Source organism: Lissotriton vulgaris, chromosome 7 (genome assembly GCF_964263255.1).
Source record: "Lissotriton vulgaris chromosome 7, aLisVul1.2, whole genome shotgun sequence".
Taxonomy (NCBI): domain Eukaryota; kingdom Metazoa; phylum Chordata; class Amphibia; order Caudata; family Salamandridae; genus Lissotriton; species Lissotriton vulgaris.
The window spans coordinates 1,725,756,042-1,725,778,281 of NC_141695.1; the positions used below are offsets into that span (position 1 = coordinate 1,725,756,042).

Genomic DNA, 22,240 nt, shown 5'->3' on the forward strand with positions numbered 1-22,240 from the left:
GGTGGGACTGAGGGAAGATCCTTGTGGTACGCCGCAGATGACTTCGTTAGCCTCTGATTTGAAGGGGGGGAGGCGGACTCTCTGGGTTCTTCCGTCGAGGAACAAGATGATCCAGTCCAATGCTTTACCTTGTATTCCGATGTTGCTGAGGCGTTGTCTAAGGGTGTTATGACAGACTGTGTTGAAGGCTGCGGAGAGGTCAAGTAAGATGAGGGCACCTGTTTCTCCGTTGTCCAGTAGTGTTCGGATGTCGTCTGTTGCTGCGATGAGGGCGGTTTCGGTGCTGTGTTTGGCTCGGAAGCCGGATTGTGAAGGGTCGAGGGATTTGTTGGATTCGAGGAAGGCGGCAAGCTGACTATTAACGGCTTTCTCGATGACTTTGGCGGGGAAAGGGAGGAGCGAGATGGGGCGGTAGTTCTTGAGTTCGGTGGGGTCTGCTGTGGGTTTCTTCAGAAGGGCGCTGAGTTCGGCATGTTTCCAGATTTCCGGGAAGGTAGCGGAGTTGAAGGAACAGTTGATGACATCGTGGAGATGGGGTGCGATGATGTAGTCTGCTTTGTTGAAAATGTGGTGGGGACAAGGGTCGGTTGGCGATCCTGAGTGGATGGAGTTCATCAGGCGGATGGTGTCTTCAGTGGTGATTGGGTCCCAGGTGTAAAGGATGTTAGAGGGCGGCGTTGGGTCGGAAATGGGTGGAGTGGACATGTCTTCGGACTGGTTGTCAAAGCTGTTATGCATATCGGCGATTTTGTTGTGGAAGAATGAGGATAGAGAGTCGCAGAGGTCTTGGGAGGGAGAGATGTCGTTAGTGCCGGCGGTGGGGTTAGTAAATTCTTTGACGATGTTGAATAATTCCTTGCTGTTTTGGGCGTTGTTGTCAAGTCGATCCTTGAATGCTGATTTTTTGGTGGATCGGATTAGTTGGTGGTGTTTGCGGGTGGCGTTCTTGAAGGTGGCTAGGTTATCAGTGGTTGGGTTTTTTCTCCAGGTTTTCTCGAGAGTACGACAGAGCTTCTTGGATTTCTTGAGGTCATCGTTGAACCAGGGGGCTTTTTTGCTACCTTGCTTGATTAGATGCTTTTTCAAGGGTGCAAGTTCGTTGGCGCTATGGGTGATCCATTGGGTGAGGTTAGTGGCTGCTTGGTTAGGGTCCGATGAGGGGGTTTTGGTGGAGCGATTTGAAGAGTTGTTCGGTGGTGATTTTGTTCCAATTTCTTCGAGGAATAGGTAGTGGGTGGTTCTGGGTCGTGGGTTTTTTGTAGTTGAAGTGAACGCAACTGTGGTCTGTCCAATGGAGAGCTGTGGTGTGTTCGAAGGAGATGTGCTTGTTGGAGGTGAAGATAGGGTCGAGCGTGTGTCCGGCGTAGTGGATGGGGGTGTCTACAAGTTGTTTGAGTCCTAGATTGGCCAGGTTATCCAGAAGGGTGGTGGTGTTGTTGTCGTTTTTCTGTTCCAGGTGGAAGTTGAGGTCTCCCAGTAGAATGTAGTTCTCGGAGGGGAGGGCATGTGGGCTGATGAAGTCAGCGATGTCTTCGCTTATTGTGTGCGGGGACCTAGTGGTCTGTAGATGAGGGTGCCTCTGAGTGTAGTTTTGTGGTCGGTGTGAATCTGGAAGTGAAGGTGTTCGGCGGAAGCGAGGTTATCATCGGAACTGGTCGAGATGCGGATGGTGTTCTTATGGACGATGGCGATGCCTCGTCCTGTTTGGTTGGTGCGATCTTTTCGGATGATCTTGTAGGCTTCTGGGATGGCTATGGCGATGTCGGGCGCTGATGAGGCGTTCATCCATGTTTCTGTGAGGAAGGCGACGTCCGGCGATGTAGTGTCGAGTAGGTTCCAAAGTTCAACGGAGTGTCTGTGAACTGAGCGGGTGTTGATCAGGATGCACTTTAGGTGGTTAGTGTCGGAGCTCTGTTTGGAGTTTGTGGATTTGGTGTGGGTTCTGATGCAGTTGAACTTGCAGGAGTGGCAGGCGAAGGGTCCATGGGTGTGACCTGGAGCGGCTTGGTAGCAGTCTGGGAGTCGGCCGGGGTAAGGGCTGAGAGGGATGCGGCGTTATAAGTAATGCGGGAGGACTGGGAAGTGCGGGGGCCAGGGGGTATGGCGCTGGGCGCGGTCCAGGCGCGGACGTGCGTAGACGGGCTTACCTTTGGCGCACCTTCGGCGCGTATGGGGCGCGACCGCTGCGCATGAACGCTGCGCGCAGAAGCATCTTTCATATGTCGATAGTGGAAGGGGAGGGGCGAGGGAGGGTCAGCTGGGAGGCGGGAGCGGGGCGGAGATCCGTGTAGGGAGGCACAAACAACAACAACAACAACTAAGACAAAATGGCAGCGAGCCAAAATCGCTACAGGATTGGGGCACAGGCAGCGGCACAATCAGGCAGAATTAGGGCCATTCATCATACTGGCCCGAAGTTTTTAAGAGAGGCATTTCAGCTATACACCCCTATAAGGAACCTAAGATCAGCAGCTAGCTGTCTACTATCTGTGCCCCGAACAAGAACCGCCACCTGGGGAGACAGACGATTCTTGGTAGCAACTCCCAGACTGTGGAACTCTCTCCCTTCACATATCAAAACTGCCCCCACTCTTATTTGTTTTCGTAGGGCTCTGAAGACCTAGCTCTTTAACCAATAAGTTTGTGTGCTGATTACTGTATCCTAAAGCATCATACTGCGCCTAGACACCCTCGGGTATTAGCTGCGCATTAAAAATTCCATAAATAAATCAATAAAATAAATTAATAATTTTAAGTAGCACAGCACAATTGAGAACAATAAGGCGCAATCTGCACAATTTTGGCACAATCAGGCAGAATTAATAACTTTAGGCAGCACAGCAATAGCGGTAGTGAGGCGAGCTGGCAGGCAGCGGTGTGGCTGTAAAGCGCTACGATACCACTTAGAGACGGGGAGCAGCGTGAGGAACGGCCCTTTCTGCTGGAAGCAGGGCGGTCACAGCGTAACACACGGGGATCAAGGCTGATAGTATCAGTGGAAGGGAGGGTCAGCTGGGAGGCGGGAGCGGGGCGGAGATCCGTGTAGGGAGGCACAAACAACAACAACAGCTAAGACAAAATGGCAGCGAGCCAAAATCGCTACAGGATTGGGGCACAGGCAGCGGCACAATCAGGCAGAATTAATAATTTTAAGCAGCACAGCACAATTGAGAACAATCAGGCGCAATCGGCACAATTTCGGCACAATCAGGCAGAATTAATAACTTTAGGCAGCACAGCAATAGCGGTAGTGAGGCGAGCTGGCAGGCAGCGGTGTGGCTGTAAAGCGCTACGATACCACTTAGAGACGGGGAGCAGCGTGAGTAGCGGCCGTTTCTGCTGGAAGCAGGGTGGTCACAGCGTAACACACGGGGATCGAGGCTGATAGTATCAGTGAGAGGGAGGGTCAGCTGGGAGGCGAGAGCGGGGCGGAGATCCGTGTAGGGAGGCACAAACAACAACAACAACTAAGACAAAATGGCAGCGAGCCAAAATCGCTACAGGATTGGGGCACAGGCAGCGGCACAATCAGGCAGAATTAATAATTTTAAGCAGCACAGCACCATTGAGAACAATCAGGCGCAATCGGCACAATTTCGGCACAATCAGGCAGAATTAATAACTTTAGGCAGCACAGCAATAGCGGTAGTGAGGCGAGCTGGCAGGCAGCGGTGTGGCTGTAAAGCGCTACGATACCACTTAGAGACGGGGAGCAGCGTGAGGAGCAGCCGTTTCTGCTGAAAGCAGTGCGGTCACAGCGTAACACACGGGGATCGAGGCTGATAGTATCAGTGGGAGGGAGGGTCAGCTGGGAGGCGGGAGTGGGGCAGAGATCCGTGTAGGGAGGCACAAACAACAACAACAACTAAGACAAAATGGCAGCGAGCCGAATTCGCTACAGGATTGGGGCACAGGCAGCGGCAAAATCAGGCAGAATTAATAATTTTAAGCAGCACAGCACAATTGAGAACAATCAGGCGCAATCGGCACAATTTAGGCACAATCAGGCAGAATCAATAACTTTAGTTTTTAGGCAGCACAGCAATAGCGGTAGTGAGGCGAGCTGGCAGGCAGTGGTGTGGCTGTAAAGCGCTACGATACCACTTAGAGACGGGGAGCAGCGTGAGTAGCGGCTGTTTCTGCTGGAAGCAGGGCGGTCACAGCGTAACACACGGGGATCGAGGCTGATAGTATCAGTGAGAGGGAGGGTCAGCTGGGAGGCGAGAGCGGGGCGGAGATCCGTGTAGGGAGGCCCAAACAACAACAACAACTAAGACAAAATGGCAGCGAGCCAAATTCGCTACAGGATTGGGGCACAGGCAGCGGCACAATCAGGCAGAATTGATAATTTTAAGCAGCACAGCACAATTGAGAACAATCAGGCGCAATCGGCACAATTTCGGCACAATCAGGCAGAATTAATAACTTTAGGCAGCACAGCGATAGCGGTAGTGAGGCGCGACCCAGCAGGGGTGCTGGCTAGTGGATCCTGTTGAGAGGAATTTGAGGGCTGTCACCCAGTGCAGCCGACAGCATTGAGGGCGTTCCCCATGTCTACGACCCTTGTACGCCAGGAGAGGGCCACTGAAACAGTTGGGGCCACCACCCGTTGCCACTGAAACCGCTGCGAGCCATCGCAAAGAGCAACTGAAACTTGCTGTTGCCGTCACCTGGACCCATGAACCCCGTACACAAGATGGGGTCGTCGCCCGTGTTGGAGGATGTCCTGTATCCAGTGGAGGGACTCAGAATAAATGTCGGAGGCCTTACTACAGCATTCCCGTTGCTCCACCACTTTACCTGCAGGAACCACGTAGAAAGAAGTCATTGTACATGGAAGCCGTCGTTGCATAGCGCGCCATCCGCCTACCGCAAAAGGATGCAGTGCGAGCTGCTCATTGCCTGAGCGCAAGAAGCCGCATCCCAGCTAACAAATTCTTCTGAAGGTTGCTGCTGAATAAGACTGTTCCAAGGCCACAGGCACTTATGTGAGTTTTTTCCAGAGTTTTATATAGCACGAACTTGACCCGAGGGTATCAGAGCGCTTTACATGAGCACCAGTTGCATTACAGACGGACACATTCATTTTTTGATTGGCGCGGACAGATTAAGTGATTTGCCCAGAATCACAGGATGTTGAGCATCCCTGCCGAAATGCAAACCTGATTCCCCAGCTTCTAGATCAACAGCTCTAGCCATTATGCCACATCCTCTCCCTTTATGAGCTCAGTGGATTAGCGCCTGAAGAGCTGAACTTTCAAGGCAAAACCAGATATTGATGTACATCACTAGTGTGGCCAGCACATATGAGGTCACCTCGTACACCTGCCAGGGACATGTTGGTCAGCATGGAGGAGAAGGGGGGAAGAGGACCCACTAGGAGGGACCCTGCTGAGAGCAGCGCTTGGGTGCCAGCATCGACAGACTAAATGTGTGGAATATTAAGTGTGCTGGGGTTTCCATGCATAATAAAGACTGCTTTTCATACCAAAAGTAAATATGAGACTAGACAATCATAATATTGAAGTAATTGTGGGTATTTTAAGTCATGCACCCATGCATATCTTGCTCCTACCACCCCCTGAACAGCCGTGGACTGCTCGACCTCTGCTACCACTGAGTTAAGTGCTGAAGGGTAGTATTTGGCCCAGTTACTCAGGGGCCCATAGCACATAAGGCCCCCGGACAGCAGAAACAAAAGGCCTGGACCCCCATGGTAGGGTCAAGTAACCCCAGATTGTCATGTGGCCCCCTGAGAGGGGCTCAGATGGATATGGAAGGGAGGGTGAGTGCTGGAGTGCAAGGTTGGAGGAAAAGGGGGAGAAAAACACTGAGGGGAGATGTATGAATGAGACTTAGAGTAAAATAGGTGAGGAAAGTTGAGGCCTCGAGACCTGAGGGTAAGAGAGGGTATAAGGCAGCACAGAAGGCCTGGGGGTCTCACCAGTTCATGTCGCCAGTTCGTCTCAGTCCGCAGGTCCAGCTGACCTCTTGTCTCCTCCAGCCAAAGCTGCAACACTGTGTCTGAAAAACAAGCATTGGCAATGTCAAAAGTGTTGCCTGTTTTATAGTGAAAAATAGATGCTGTACAAAAAAGAGAACAGCAATGCCAGATTTCCACATGCACACAAAACCGGCACAGCACGGGCAGATGTAGTGCTTGCTCCCTCACACACAAACACACACACACACACAAACACACACATCGGCGACACTGGCAGTAAGTTCAACGGTAAAAGCTTTCCTCTCATAGAGAAAGGGTATTAGATAGCAGTCCACGCCTCCCTCACACTTACAAAACTTTCCTCACACACAACACTGGGGTAGTAGCACTGGCAGCAGCAGTGTGAGGGGAGAGACCCCTCCACACACACACAGCACAGGTACCAGAAGGGCAGAGGTGCGGTAAAGTCTACTAGTCATGGACAGGTGCAGGGCAGGCTCGCTTTAAACCAGGACAGGAGGCAGGGAAAACAGCCACAGTACAAGCTGTACTCACTCACAACCTCTGCAGAGCACTTTAAGCAGCAGTGCAAGCTTCACTCACACTCAGCACAGCCATCCTTGGAGCGACATGGCATTCTGGAGGAGGAGGCATCGCTATCGTCCATAAGAACTCCATCCGCATCTCAACCAGCTCAGACGTCAACCTCGCTAGCGCCGAACACCTTCACTTCCAGATCCACACTGACCCCAAGACCACTCTCAGAGGCACCCTCCTCTACAGGCCACCAGGACCCCGAGCACAATTCAGTGAAGACATCACTGACTTTATCACCCTACACGCCCTCCCCTCCGAGGAATACATTCTATTGGGAGACCTCAACTTTCACTTGGAAAAAACAACAACAGCAACACCACCACCCTTCTGGACAATCTCGCCAACCTCGGACTCAAACAACTTGTTAATACCCCCACTCACGAAGCAGGTCACACACTCGACCCTATCTTCACCTCCAGCAAACATATCTCCTTCAGTCACACCACTGCTCTCCATTGGACGGACCACAGCTGCGTTCACTTTTTCTACAAAAAGACCACAACCCACAACCATCCTCAACCTACTCTGCGAAGAAACTGGAACAAAATCACCATCGACCAGATCTCCTCATCGCTTCTTCAAAACCCCCCTGCCCACTCTTCGAACCCTAACCAAGCAGCCATTAACCTCACTCAATGGCTAACCAACAGCGCCGACAACCTAGCACCCCTGAGAAAAGGTCAAATCAAACTAGGCAATGATCTTAAGAAATCCAAGAAACTCTGTCGCTCCCTTGAGAAGGCATGGAAAAAAGACCCAAACACCAGTACCAGGGACGCCTTCAAAAACTCCACTTGCATACACCACCAACTGATCCGGACGGCCAAGAAAGCCGCCTTCAAAGATCGACTCGACAACAACTCCCACAACAGCAAGGAATTATTCAACATCGTCAAAGAGTTTACCAACCCCGCTGCCAACTCTAACGACATCACTCCCTCTCAAGCCCTCTGCGACTCCCTAGCTCCGTTCTTCCACGACAAAATCGCAGACATCCACAACAGCTTCGACAACCAACCCGGAGACCAACACACCCAACCTTCCGCCGTACCTTCACCTCCCTTAAACATCCTTAATGACTGGAACCCAATCTCCACTGAGGAGACCATCCGCCGGATGAACTCCATCCACTCAGGATCCCCCACAGACCCATGCCCTCACCACATCTTCAACAAAGTTGATTTCATCATTGCACCACACCTCCGAGACGTCATCAACTACTCCCTTAACTCCGCCACCTTCCCGGAAAGCTGGAAACACGCCGAACTAAGCGCCCTTCTGAAAAAATCCACAGCGGACCCCACCGAACTCAAAAACTACCGCCCCATCTCGCTCCTTCCATTCCCGGCCAAAGTTATCGAGAAAGCTGTCAACAACCAGCTCGCCGCCTTCCTCAAAACCAACAAATCCCTCGACTCCTCACAATCTGGCTTCCGAGCCAAACACAGCACTGAGACCGCACTCATCGCAGCAACAGACGACATTCGAACTCTACTGGACAATGGAGACACAGTCGCCCTCATCCTCCTCGACCTCTCCGCAGCCTTTGACACAGTTTGTCATAGCACCTTAATACAACGCCTCAGAAACATCGGAATCCAAGGAGAAGCACTGGAATGGATCACCTCGTTCCTTGCCGGAAGAACTCAGAGAGTCCACCTTCCACCATTCAAGTCAGAGGCCACTGAAGTATCTGCGGCGTGCCACAAGGATCCTCACTCAGTCCCACCCTCTTCAACGTATACATGAGCCCCCTCATGGCCATCGCACGCCAACACAACCTCAACATCATCTCCTACGCTGATGACACTCAACTGATCCTCTCACTCACCAAAGACCCTAACACCGCCAAAACAAACCTACATGAAGGAATGAAAGAAGTAGCCGATTGGATGAAGCACAGCCGTCTGAAACTGAACTCCGACAAAACAGAAGTCCTTATCTTAGGAACCTCCCCCTCTGCCTGGGACGATTCCTGGTGGCCAGAGTCCCTTGGAAAAGCTCCCATCCCGACAGACCACGCACGGAACCTGGGCGTCATCCTGGACTCCTCACTCTCGATGACCAGACAAGTCAACGCCGTCTCATCATCGTGCTTCAACATTCTTCGCATGCTCAAAAAAACTTTTCGCTGTATCCCCACCGAAACTAGAAAAACGGTCACCCACGCACTGGTTACAAGCCGCCTAGACTACGGAAACACCCTATACGCCGGCACCACCGCAAAACTCCAGAAAAAACTCCAACGCATCCAGAACGCATCAGCCAGACTCATACTTGACATCCCGCGTAACGACCACATTTCCGGTCACCTCAAAAACCTCCACTGGCTCCCCGTCAATAAGAGGATAACATTCCGCCTCCTAACCCACGCACACAAAGCACTTTACGAACTTGGACCCGAATGCCTCAACACACGACTTTCCTTCTACACCCCCTCCCGTCAGCTACGCTCCTCCAACCAAGCCCTTGCTGCTATACCTCGCATCAACAAATCCACCATGGGAGGAAGATCCTTCTCCTACCTGGCGGCTAAAACCTGGAACTCACTTCCCACCCACCTTCGCCTCACTCAGAACCACCTAGCATTCAGAAAGCAACTTAAAACATGGATATTCGACAAGTAACTGCCTACCCTTCACCAAGCGCCTTGAGACCCTCTGGGTATGTAGCGCGCTATACAAATGAACTGAATTGAATTGAATTGAAGCACATTGTAGAAAGGTCCGTCAGTTCATGCTTAGCCCCTGCAGAGGGCACTGCTGACTTGCTGATGGAGGATGTGTAGTGTGTTAAGTGCTAAATGCATCCTCCTTTTGCATTCTCTCTAGTGTGGTTCAGTGAAAGGCTCTGGCTGCAGCAGCCCTTTTATGCGCTAAGACCCTGCTCTGGAAATATGCAGCTTTTATGGGTGAAAAAGACGTCCTCGCAGCAGTGTGAATCAGAAGATGTGCCCTGGCTGCGCAGGAACAAATGATTTATCTTATTTAGTACAAACTTCCCACTCCAAACTGAATTGTCTCCAGCTAGTTCCAAATGGCTGAGAGGCGAATGGACGAAGGCGCAGAGAAATAAGGTGGAATGCCTAAGATCACACAGTGTGATAAAGGGGTGTGTCAGGATTTGAGCCTTGTACTGATATCACAGTATGCAACTTTACCCCATACCACATAAGATCTTAAGTTACACCCCAAAACCAATGTCAGCGCCTTGAGACCCTCACAGGGGAGTAGCCATGCTATTCAAAATCCTGTTTGATTGATTGATATCCAATGCCAGTCTACTGCCTTTAGAATTCAGTTTACTGGATGAGAAACTTTCAGAGGTTCACAGAGGGATAGTGAGGCTGACTCTGCATTCTTCTGATTGTAAGTAATTCCATAATTGTAGCAATTTCTATGAAATGTATGAGAATTTCATAAGGTGAGACGTCAGAACCTCTCATAACAAGTTTCTTATTTTTAAGCAGCAAAAAATCACCCATTAGGAGTTATTTCTATAGTTTACCTTTGTTACCCTGATACTTTACTGCTAAGAGCTCTCTTCCGGGATTGTGGCCGTCTCCAATAAGTGTGCAGAACATAAAACATGCTTGTAAAGTGACTGCTAGTGAGACTTTATGGTCATATGTGACTTTTTCTGATCGCTTCAATAGGTGGGAACATGTAAGTGAAGTAACTTTACACTTGGAAGTGGCAAATAGCCTTAAGTAGTAAAATTACTGCAAAGTGTAAGGCTAACTTTACACATGCAGGTTTACTCACATGTAAAATTACTTTTGCGAATCGGCCTCTGAATCGCGGCGCTTGAAGAACGCGTCCATTCTGTCAAGAGGTTCTTTGCAAGAGGACCGTAAATTATGGATTGAAAATATGAATCCCAAAATAAACGCGTACCACCTTCTGAAACTCCTTAAAAAGTCTGGGAGTGTGAAGCTGTCTCATTTCCTTTTCCATAAGTCTGGATCATTGGAGGGACAAGCATGCGGGTTCTGTTTTGACAGTTTTGAAACAAAGCAGGAAGCTGGACAAGCAAGACAATGTTTGACTGGAACGCTGCCTCGCTTCATAATGTTGGTAGTACAAAGGGCATACGTGCAAAATTCAAAGACGCGATAACCACACGAGGTATAAGGCTCTTCCAATCAGCCTTGAGCCCTCATCCTGTACTGACCAACATAGCCTAATTAAATTGTCAGTGCAAACATTAAAGCCATGGAGGCTAATGTAAAAATCATGGTGGAAAACCCAGACATGTTGAAGTGTTGGCTGCCTGCTTTTTGACTTTGCCAATGCTTTTTTTGCTTTGTTCTTACTTTTGAAAAACGTCATTGTTGGGGAAGCCAATATAAAGCATATTGAGAATGCCAAAATATTTTTAAGTCTCAAAAAAGCACACATTGCCACAAAAGTCCATACACAGAAGGCAACCACTGTGTGCACATATGCACCTATAAAAGAGCAGAATGCTGTCACTCACAGTGATGTTAGCCAATGGCTGAAGTGGGCTGACCGCGATGCTGTATTATGTAAAGCGTGGATGAAAAATGTGAATAACTCAACAACAGAGCAATAGATGAAGAGTGCAGGATGAAAGCCCCTTTAAATATATTATATATATATAATTATAGTAAAATCAAAAAGCCTTGGCTAATTCCAGACCTAAACAGAGTCTTTTTACTAGCATCCCCGGCTTCTGATGCCTCGACAGAATATCCCAATTTATGGTTGCTTTTTTTTAACCAAAATGTTCCTATGGTTCCTATTTTTTAAAGACAGGCTTTTCTGATGACGTGGGAACAAATGATAAAGTGTATTGGTCAATTAACTGCTTCCCTTTAGAGCTGGTAAATGTATGAATTAGATGCCTGCAATTGAGATTATGCTAGTAATAGTTCAGCAAATACAATTCTGATCACTGTAGAACCAGAACTCATATTCCAGAAAAAAACAAGCATTGGCAAAATCAATAGGCCTGGCATTTGTCAGTGGTTGTTTTGTCATGCTTCTTGTGACTTGCCATTCTGTGTACATTGATCTCTTGGCTGCACATGCAAGCGAGATAGGGATGCTGTAGAAAGACATTACCTTGGTGCTAAAATACGGTGCAGGAAAAGTCGATTTGAAGCATTTTTGTTGCAAGGTTGATCGAGTATGGATCAAACTGCATTGGCCCCGCAACAGGCAGTGGCACAAACCAATTCACATTATTTTTGCGGTGTTTACATAATTAATAATGGAGAAAACATTTGTGTCCACTTTTCAGATTTAAAAGATGGAGCTGGATGTCAGTCAGTTTCTTCCAGGTTTTTTTACATCAGTGGCAAACTGAAGAGAGGCCAAGACACTGGGCCAGGCTTCCATAGGCATTTGGTCAAACCATGTATGACCTAAAACAATTATACAAATGCAAGCTCGCCTCCATTCCCAGAATACACAAAAGGAGACAAGGAAGGGGTGCCTTCTCATATTTGGCCTTCAGACTCTGGGACTCTGCCCTATCAGCTCCACTCCTGGAGAGGCTTAACATAGGAAAGAGTTGAAAACATGGTTGTTTAAGCCCATTTAGAGACACATATTTCAGGTTAGGATACTTTTAGCTCTGGGAAGCCCAGTTTTGGGTAGCCATGCGCTCTATAGAAACCATAAAATAAAGAAATAGAAATACCCTTGGAGGCGTGGAGGGAAACTAGAGATGGTAATAAGGAACATTGTAAGGAAGGCGCTTCGGGGCATGTTTACGTCTTCTGGCGCATCTCTGCAAATCAGCAGGGATGCGCCAGAACAGATGCGTCACGTAATCCCGCCCCCTTGCGCCACCACAGATGCGTTGCATTTACAATGCGGCGCACCATGGTGCAAGGAGGGGCAGATGCGTGACGCATCTTGAGGGGCACGGGCGGCGCATTGCTGGAGTTGTGTCGCAAGCGCGACACAACTCCTGCAATGCACAGGGGCCCCCCAGACTCAACATGGTGCCTCACTCCTTACGCCTGCTTCAAGCAGGCGTAAGGATTTGACGCAGCAGCATCGTAAAACTGACTCAGTGAAATCTTGTAGATTTCACTGCGTCAGTTTTACGTGGCTTTCCTGCGAGGGAACGCCCCCCCTGCGCCGGAACGCCCACATGAAACCTGACGCAGGTTTCATGTGGCGCAGGGCTTTACAACGTGACGCATCTGCCTAGATGCGTCACGCTGTAAATAAGTCGCAACGTGGCACATGGTTTACGCCGCCGCTGCTTCACAAAAGTGACGCAACGGCGACGTAAAAGTGTCGGAAGGGGCTTGTAAATCTGCCCCGACGAGTTTATGTTAAGACCTAGCCATTTCACTATTCTAAGAGGAGGCTGTTAATCTCCTTAATGCCCTACTCTGAGCACGACTTCTTTCAAACTGTTACACACCGACCTTCTCAGTTTGGGAAAATAGAATCTCCAGTTGAATGCAAGTGAAGCTCTGATTTTATCTGGGAAACGTATCAACTAAACAATGCAGTTCTGGGCTGCATTAGATTTTTTTTTAAATACAACACAACTTGCAGATGCAACATTATGGTGATGAACGCACTCAAGTGTGCACATTTGCATTAGCCTAATTTATGGGTTCAGATTTCAAAGGAAATGGACACACATTCCTCCATTGAGGGCGTTTTGTATTTATTTACAGTAAGTCTCAGCAGAAATATTGCAAAGTTTACCTAGAGTCTGCAGAACTTAAAATCATTTTTAAACATTCGAGTTCAAAAAATTGCCTCCTACCAAAAAAGTAGTTGTGAAACGTTATATAAACAAGCATTTGCAATGCAACAGGTCTCGCATTAGGTTGCGTTAGAGTTATTGGATTAGTATATTTGTGTTGTTTATTGGTGTTGTATTGAGTTAGTTGGTATGTAGTACATGAACTTATGCAGGTCAATTGTCGTTGTTCAATATTGTTTATTAGACCTTTTGTTATAGCACATAAACAGTGGCAGGAGGTAGTGCAGGTGAAAGGAAACAGAATACGGCACTCTTGTGTGTCGAGACAAGAAAAGCGAAGAAAAGAAAAGCAAATACTATATGGCAAAAAAGTAAACACGAAGTACTTAATAAAGAAAAAATAAGGGAGTGAGCAATCAGGTGCAGGCAAAGGTGGAGCGCGTGCATATGATAAGGTGGCAGGATAAAGTGTGAGGCAGAGGGATAAGCACGGCGAGTTTTTAACATAAGGATAAGTGTTAGGGTAGAGTGCGGGACAGAGGGACAGGCACGAAGTTATACATCTGAGAATAACTGTTAGGACATAGTGCGGAGCAAATGAAAGTCACGATGAGGCAAGAACATGATATTAGGTGGCGGAACTGAGGGACAGGGACGGCTAGGCTGGAGGGGGTGGGGGGGGGGGGGGGGGGTGAGGCGTATATGGAAGCAATGGGCGAACTGTCGTTTGAGTAGTATGTGTTATAAATGTTCCTGGGAATGAATGTGGAAAGTGCTGAAAAATGTGTGAAGCTTGTGCAAAGGGTAGATGAAATCATTAGCATTTAAAGGCAAAATGAAAGGTGCATTAACGTATTAGCATAAGGCTAGTGCTGCTGTGCAGAGTAATGTCCACTGACAAAATGGTAATTCTAGCTTTGTGACTAGTATAAGATGGCTGTTGCTACAGTAATAGAATGCATTGTAAGATTATTTGTTGTATTGTTTTGGCACTGATGTTAAACGTTTCACAAGTCAAACAGGAAATGTAACTGGTGGGGAACATCCATAACAATGCGGTCAAAACACCGCGCTGCCATTACCACGCGTCTTTTACAACGCAAGTCGTTACCACGACTCGCGTTGGAGGGCGCTGTAGACTAAGGAATAGTGTGATTTACTATTCCAACACCTTCCCTACTGTACGTAGGCTGGAGTTGGAATAGTAAATCTTACTATTCCTAAGTTTGTCACCCTACAGCGCAAGTCGTGGTAACGACTTCCGTTGTAAAAGATGCGTTGGGATGTACCGCGATCTAAAAGATCGCGTTGTAGCATCATACAACCGAACCGACACCACGTGAGAAGAGTACGTGAGGGGCGTCTCAGAGGGGCGTTCCAATTACAACTGTGATTTTGTATTAGGGACAGCACCCTGGGGAGGAGTTAGAGCAGATGGCCTGAGGACCCTTAGAGAGCGGATGGGTAGGCAGAGAGGGTATGACTGAAATGCATAGACTTTCACCTAAGACTAACAGAAAGTGAGTGAACTTCTTTGGAAGTCACCACAGCTGACACCTTTTTAGGATAAGAGTCTGCTAAGTAGGGATGTCACTTAGTCTAGTGTAGGGACAGTCTAACCTGATTTTCCTTCTTTTATGTAAATGACGCTCAAGTTCCAGCTTGTGTCTATGCTAGCAAACTTGCTGGTGTTTGAAGTGGTTTTAGTGGTTTTCTTCTGTCGTTTAAGATCCTTTCGAGAATTCATGTTTGTACTGGTACCCGTGTACCTTTTGAACCTTATATTGAGATGCTTGTACCTTCAGTTAACTTTGGCTTTATAATAAAACTTTAAAACTGATTAGTGGTAAGTGGTTCTTCAGAGTCGTGTTAATCTTGGGGGTTTGACTTGGTACTGGATTGTTTTTTACTCTATGACAGGCAACAACCGAACGAGTCGATCTAGGCGGGAATAGACCAAGAGTGATCAGATAAGAAATCAAAAATCCCGCCTTCCCAGGTGCGATCAAAACCAATGTTCTGATCGGCCTAGCAAAGTCACCCCGATAAGTGGGCCTTGGGCATTAGCATACAGGTGGTAATTGAAGCTTGGTGTCCTAGATCTGGCTGGATCGAGTCTGTCCACCGAGAGAACAGATCGCTCAAGGACACAATGATCTCTGCCGAAGCTGGTGTCTGGTTTCACACGCGGCTGCCATAGCTCTGCCCATAGTACCGTTGTCCTGATCGGATGTCCTAGGTGAGGTGTCCTCTTGTCCTTCGTGTCTGTTACGTTCCAATCTTAAGAAAGCCTTTGTATGTTTTATCTGCGGCTTGGTGGGGCTGTAACTAACAGGCTACGAAGAAGCACGTCACGTGTGAGGAGGAGGAGCAACGAGTGAGAGCTGGAGCGGAGGGTGCAGCAGTTCGGAGGAGCGGAGCCGAAGTTCAGAGGAGCGGAGAAGCCGAAAAAAAACCCGTAGAAAATTCCGTAGCTGCCGCCGCCGCTGAGTTGAAGAGACTGGAGCGGGCTGCAGAAGCGGCAAGTACTGGCAGGCAGGCATCGGATTCGGCGTAGAGGACCCCTCCCGCACTCCCTCACTGCATCATCGAGAAGCCGATAAACTCGCAGCTGTTGCCGCCACTGCCGCCGTGGTGAAGAGAAGGCAGCGTGCAGCGGCAGCGGCAAGCATCGACTTCAGCACAGAGGACCCTACCCGTACTCCCAAACTCCCTGCATTTTTGAGAGGCGAGGAGTGAGAAGTTGGAAAACCCGCAGCTGTTGCCGCCGCCGCAGAGGTGAAGAGAAGGCGGCGGACGGCAGCAGCGGCCAGCATTGTCTAAAGCCAGGAGGATCCCTCCCGCACTCCCGCACCCCCTGCATTTCTGGCAGCCGACCTTACTGCACCAGCACCGGCATAGAAGGTGTGTGAGCTGGGTGCCCTGGCGTTATGGTGTTCGGAGCCTGCAACACGGAGGACCACACTGAATAGACCGGCATTCCAGTACTGTTCTGGGTGAGGAGGCAAGAGCTGCGGTGTCACTGCACCGAGTGGGTTACTCCAGTCGAGTACAGCAAGGGAATTAAGGTGAGCCAGACTGTCGTACTGCCTCTTCGCCTGGCCACACTTTATATATAGTAATAACTCACCAGAAAGTATTTCACAAAAGCATTCCCAGATGACCCAGGAGCGTAGCAGCAACTCCCCCCGGCAGCGTAACCCACCCTCCCTTGATCGAAGGGGAATGTGGATGAAGCCCACCATTTAATTCAAATTAACATTTTGCATTCTATATCTACTTACTACCACTGCTAAGTCGGCGCCCGTTTAGACTGAGACTGGTGGTGATTGCAGCGGGGGGACTGCTGAGAGCCGGGGTCTTTACGTCCCCACAGCTAGGAGTCACTACGGAGCCCAGGTCTTCACGCCGCCACGGCCAGGAGCCACGAGACGCAAAGCATTCCTTTAAGTGAGTCCCCCTGCTCTAAGTGGTAGTGGGAGTCCAGAGTAGGTCCCTAAAAACTGCATAATCCTACAGGAACGAACTTGGGGAATTGAAACTGGGTGCTGGTGCTGGCGTTGCATGAGCGGCGCGCCGGGCATCGGCCCCGAAGTCTAACTACCCGACTGTGTTTATTGGAAGCAGGCACTTCTATCGTGGGTAAAAAGCAGGGAATAGAAGGGGAAAAATATATAAAGTTTCCGCCCTGCCTGGACCTCTGGACAACAACGTGTCACCTCCAACTGACCTAATACAGTGCAATGGCTTATGAGAAGCTCAGATCCAGAACCATCTTTATGAAAAGAATGGGAACGGACGACGCAATCAGGAAGAGCACCAACAAGGCAGTAAGAAACGGAAAGACAATAGCAACCCCTGGAATCAGAAAGTATTTCGCAAAAGCAAACCCAGATGACCAGGATCATATAGTAAAAGATCAGGCAAACTTGGAAACAGTAGGTGTCACGGAGGCTAGAAACGGCACCCAAATAATTCCAGAAGTAGGGGAAAAAAATATCTTTATGGAACAAGTGGACCTAACTTCAGAGTTAATGGCAACCGGATCAATAACACCGGATCTTTCCAAAATACAACAGTCTTTCGACTGCAACATCATCTCCCCAGACACCAGCACCAAGGATGGAATATCTCAAATGAAACCCCAAAGGAGGATCGACAACATACAGATCAGTACTCCACAAAAATCAATGGATATAGAGGGCCATCTTGAAAATTCACCAGATCTTTCTATCTTTAAAACCACCGGCCTGATTAACAATTACACTCCAGTCTCTAAAACAATGTTTGTTTTACAAAATATCCTGGAATCAGTCCTCAACCATTTAGGTAACATATTGGAAAACTCTGATCAAACACTTGACGTACAAATTGGAATTCTAAAATTTCTGGTCGAGCAAAAAAAGAAGAAAGAACAAATCTGGTCATCAAAAACAACAAAAATAACAGGAACCTGTGGCAAATGCCAAGAGATAACTGGTGATGATTTAAAAATCAAAAAGGACACTATGCCGCCTCCCTCGAAAAAAGAAATTGCAACACAAACCGGGAAGAAATCATCTGGCGAAAGTGTGGGAAAGCAGAGAGACATCACCGCATATTCCCTCAGAAAACTCTTTAAAGAGGAAACTAATTTAGAACCACATCAACAATCTGTGACGTACTACCCAATATTTACAAAAAGCAAAACCAAATTAAACATGACCAATCCTGTAATACCTGAACCTGAAACAAACACTGGTTTAACAAGTGAAGATGTACAAGACTCGGAAAAAACAAAGAAGAGACAACGGCAAAGAAAGATAAAAAAGAAAAGAAGATTCAAAAAGAAGAAGGCCACAAAAAAGCAAATTTCAGATTACGACTCCCCTACTTAATGCCTCACCAGATCATGAAGGAAGACCAACACTGCCCCCGACACCGAGTATAAAGCACCAGAAGACACAGGTGAAAACCAACAGCAAAAATCTTTACCAATACTCCACATTAAATCCAAAGGCTACTAATTTCATACACGGCTCGGAAAGTGCAACTTTAAGAGGAACACTCATAGGACACCCAGCATTACAGAGAAAAGAATCTCAAGTAGAGGAGATAAGATCCAAATACTTACAAATCACAGAGTTATTCCCTATTGATGAAGCTCCACTCAATCGTGGCCGAATCATTTACCTACTGCAACAGGTCCAGCCGCTACAATTTCTAGCACAAAATGAGATCAAACTAGTAATGTTTCCGGACAAAGCGAAAACAAAAATTGCAATTGTAGAATTTTGGTCTCCAGCCTTACCAGGAATTATCCTTAAAGAGAGTTAGATCCTCCATAAATGTGGCTATGACTTGATCCCAGTATTAAAAAATTAAGTCCACAATATGATGTATCCGCTCGAAGATTCTCAAAAAACGTACCAAACCATAAATAAAAAGACATATCCCTTAGATCAATCAGCAGCAAATCTATTTGTCTCAGTAAAGAATGGCGAAATGGAAATTTGGAGCAAAAGCACTCTCAGCAAGGAAACAACACTGAGGGATCAGTCATGGGACTGGATCTCTGAGACCCTGAACAGTAACAAACAAACGAAGGACACTAACTCTTCTGTTTAGCACAGGCTTAGTAATCTCTTCTTGGAATATAGCGGGAAAAACTAAAGAAAAAATGGCAGAATTAGTAAAAAATTCTCCCGCTATCGTGGCCCTACAAGAAACTTGGAGAACACAAAATTTCAATCTGGAGGGATATTTCATATATGACATCCCTGCCCTGGGGGTCAAGCGGGGGCATGCGAAGGGTGGGATTGCAATTTTACTAAGTGAAGAGTATGACTGGGCCCAAGAAATAATCCCCAACTAATTCTTATAATTACCAATGTATTAAGGTTAAGTGCAGGACAAATATCACAGACTCCCAAAAAAACGTACTAATCTTTAATGTATATATCCCGCCTGGAGCAAAAATGGATGGAATGATGATAGAGATCCTGGATGACATAGATCAAATAATTGAAAGGCATGATTATCCACCATTCCTCATCATGGGTGACCTTAATGGAAAAGTATCCAACAAAGAAATATCAAAATGGACTAACTGGTATAAAGATGAGGCGCTGGAAATTTCCATACCATTATTTCCCAAAGGGAACAAGGCGGATCAAAGGGGAAAAATTCTATTAGCATCGCTCCCAACGCTAAATGGAATCATATTAAATGGGAATGTGGAAGGCGACATTCCCGCCTCAAATACGAGACAGGGAAATAATAGCACCTCACTTTTGGATTATATGATATCCAGTCTCGACTTGTTTGGATCCGCCTTACAACTAAAAATAAATTTTGTTCATGGAAGCGATCACGCTATCCTACAGTTATCTACAGAGTGGAAAATACATTCATGTTCACCTACTCAAATCATGTACAAGCACAGTACAGTCATGGTAAATCAAAACCAAAGGCGGATTTATTGGAACTCAGAGACACTTAATAAGATAACTAATACAATAGCCACTAACCAGCTTCTTCAAACCACACATTCTGTAAACCCAATAGCGAATTTTGAATTGATCATAAAAAAACTAACGCAAAAATTGCAGAAAAAACTGACGCAACCAAGATCTACAAAGATTGAAAACAAAAATTCAAAATTAGATACTGGAACAAAGCTGCTAAATAAATTGATAAGAGCACAGTTCTTAGAAGGTTCACCATCTAGACAAGCAGAAATTAACAAACTAAAGAACCAACGGAGGAGAGAAAAAGAAAAACACAAGAGAATAACCCAAGATAAAAATTGGGTGGATCTGCAGATAGCAGCAAAGCAGAACAACCAACGTGCCTACTGGACCATAATCTCCAAAGAAACGGGCACGAAAAAAACATTACAAAGTATTCCGGTGCCCCCAAACGAATGGGAAACTTATCTCACTAATCTATACAAATTAAACAATAATTCAGAAATGGCCTATACGTCTTTTAGTAATACAGAAACTGAATTCTTAAACACTGGAACATCCACCCCCCTCTCTATTGAGATACACATAAGAAGGGCGAGATCAACAGGAGCAACTGGCCCAGATCAAATCCCAATCAAAGTCCTCCAGATTGATCCTAAAGGGTGGAGCAGGATGCTATCCCCCCTCTTCAACTACATTCTCAGTACTGGGGTAATCCCGAAGTCGTGGAAGGGGAGTATCATCATACCTATACATAAAAAGGGATCAAGACTTCAACCTGGTAATTACCGACAAATCGCTCTGCTGGATGCCACTGGAAAGATCTTCACGGCGGAAGTCCTGGATCAACTTAAAAACTGGGCCTTCTCATCTGGACTGATCCCTTGATATCAAGCTGGTTTTAGACCAAAGCATTCAGTCACGGATAATATTGCCATGCTTCAAACTATCCTAGATAAATATGTGTCCATCAAATCTCAGGCTGTTTACGCAGATTTTATCGACTTTCGACTGCGTTTGATAGGGTGGACAGGAGAATACTCTGGGAAAAACTTAGTAAAATGGGTATCCCTGACCAGTTACTACGAATATTAATATCTCTGCATACAGACGCCTGGTGCCAGGTTCAAATGGGGAGAGAAAAAGGCTTAACTATCCCTATATCGACCCCCAATGGCCTCAAGCAGGGTTGTCTCCTTACTCCTCTACTCTTTTCACTCTATCTCAGTGATATGCCTCAATGTCTCCAGCAAGCACGCAATTTTCCACCAAAAGTTGCCTCCCATAACATACATACACTGTTATACGCAGACGATATTGTCATATTAGACTTAACACCATTTGGACTACAAAGCAATCTCCAGGCACTGAACAAATATACGGAGGAAAATTACTTAGTCCCCAACATTACTAAAACAAAAATAGTTTCTTTTTCAGGAAAGAAAAAGAGTTCTAAATATAACTGGACCCTCGGGGGAGACAAGGTGGAAGAAGTAAATGAATACGCCTATCTAGGCAGAATCTTCACCAAGTCTCTACAAAATCGGCCACACACTGTGAACCTGACTAGGAAAGCTGATGTACACGCGGGAGCTCTTTCAAGATTATACGCAGCGTCAGGACACAGGCATTTCTCTTCCCTGCTTAAGGTATATAGTGTTAAAATACCACCTGTACTATCATACGCCTTGGAATATATTCCCATAAACCAGTGGAATTTCCTAGATCTAAAAGAAGGAAAAATATTGCGGAGACTAACGAAGGTGTCACAGGCCGTTCCTGTACAAGCTCTCCGCCTCGAGTTCTCATTAACCAGCTCTTACTCTTGAGGAATTGCTAATGTCATCAGGTGGGCATATAATCTCCTGCACGCCGAGGAAGGAACTCTTCGATCTCTACTCAAAACAGAAACAATTGATCGTGACTCATCCAAACACGTTTTTAAGAAAAACATGTCAGTTGCCTTTAAGCTAGCGGAGATTAATATCGATTTGCTGCTAGCCTGGACACCATCCCAACTTAACCTTTTTTTTAAACATTTCACCCCAAGGCTGAGCTTTGATCTTGACCTTTTGCATTGCTCTAAACTATCTACATATAAGAATTTCACTGAAACTATAACATACAAGAAAATTCAACAGTACAATGCTTTCAACCTAAATCATTCTGTCAGGAGAGCGATTGTTCTGCTCCGGTTCGGTATATTACCAGTCAAAACTGTAACAGCCAAATGGCACTTAAAGGAAAACTCTAAATGTAATCTGTGTAATGGAGGAGAGCAAGATGTCGAGCATCTAATGTTTGCCTGTCTAAATCCAAAGGTGGCAACGGCAAGGAAGCGGTACTTGCAAGCCATATACATTAAATGTAGGATTAACTCAGCAAAGGAACTGATCACTTTATGTAAATTCCCGCCAAATGAATTAGTCCGTTATAACTTTTATAAATTTTTAAAATCTTTTTTAACATTGTATTAGCACAAGAAATTTTACTGTTGTAAATAACCTGAATTTTATGTTTAAATTATTTGTGGTCCTCAGTTGAGTACCAA

General features: G+C 46.7%; 1 protein-coding gene and 1 pseudogene across 2 annotated transcripts in view; one reads left to right on the forward strand and one right to left on the reverse strand.

The window, feature by feature from the left end:
- LOC147706455 (complement C1s subcomponent-like) overlaps positions 1-22,240 on the reverse strand; it is a 102,731-nt gene that overhangs the window by 61,340 nt on the left and 19,151 nt on the right. For both annotated transcript variants that reach the window (XM_086932963.1, XM_086932962.1), the window contains exon 2: positions 5,945-6,024. In XM_086932963.1, the coding sequence (XP_086789089.1) occupies positions 5,945-5,952 (8 nt within the window). In that variant the 5' untranslated portion in view covers positions 5,953-6,024. The remainder of the gene's footprint in view (positions 1-5,944; positions 6,025-22,240) is intronic.
- On the forward strand, positions 10,327-10,824 carry LOC147706456 (putative RNA-binding protein 18 pseudogene; annotated as a pseudogene).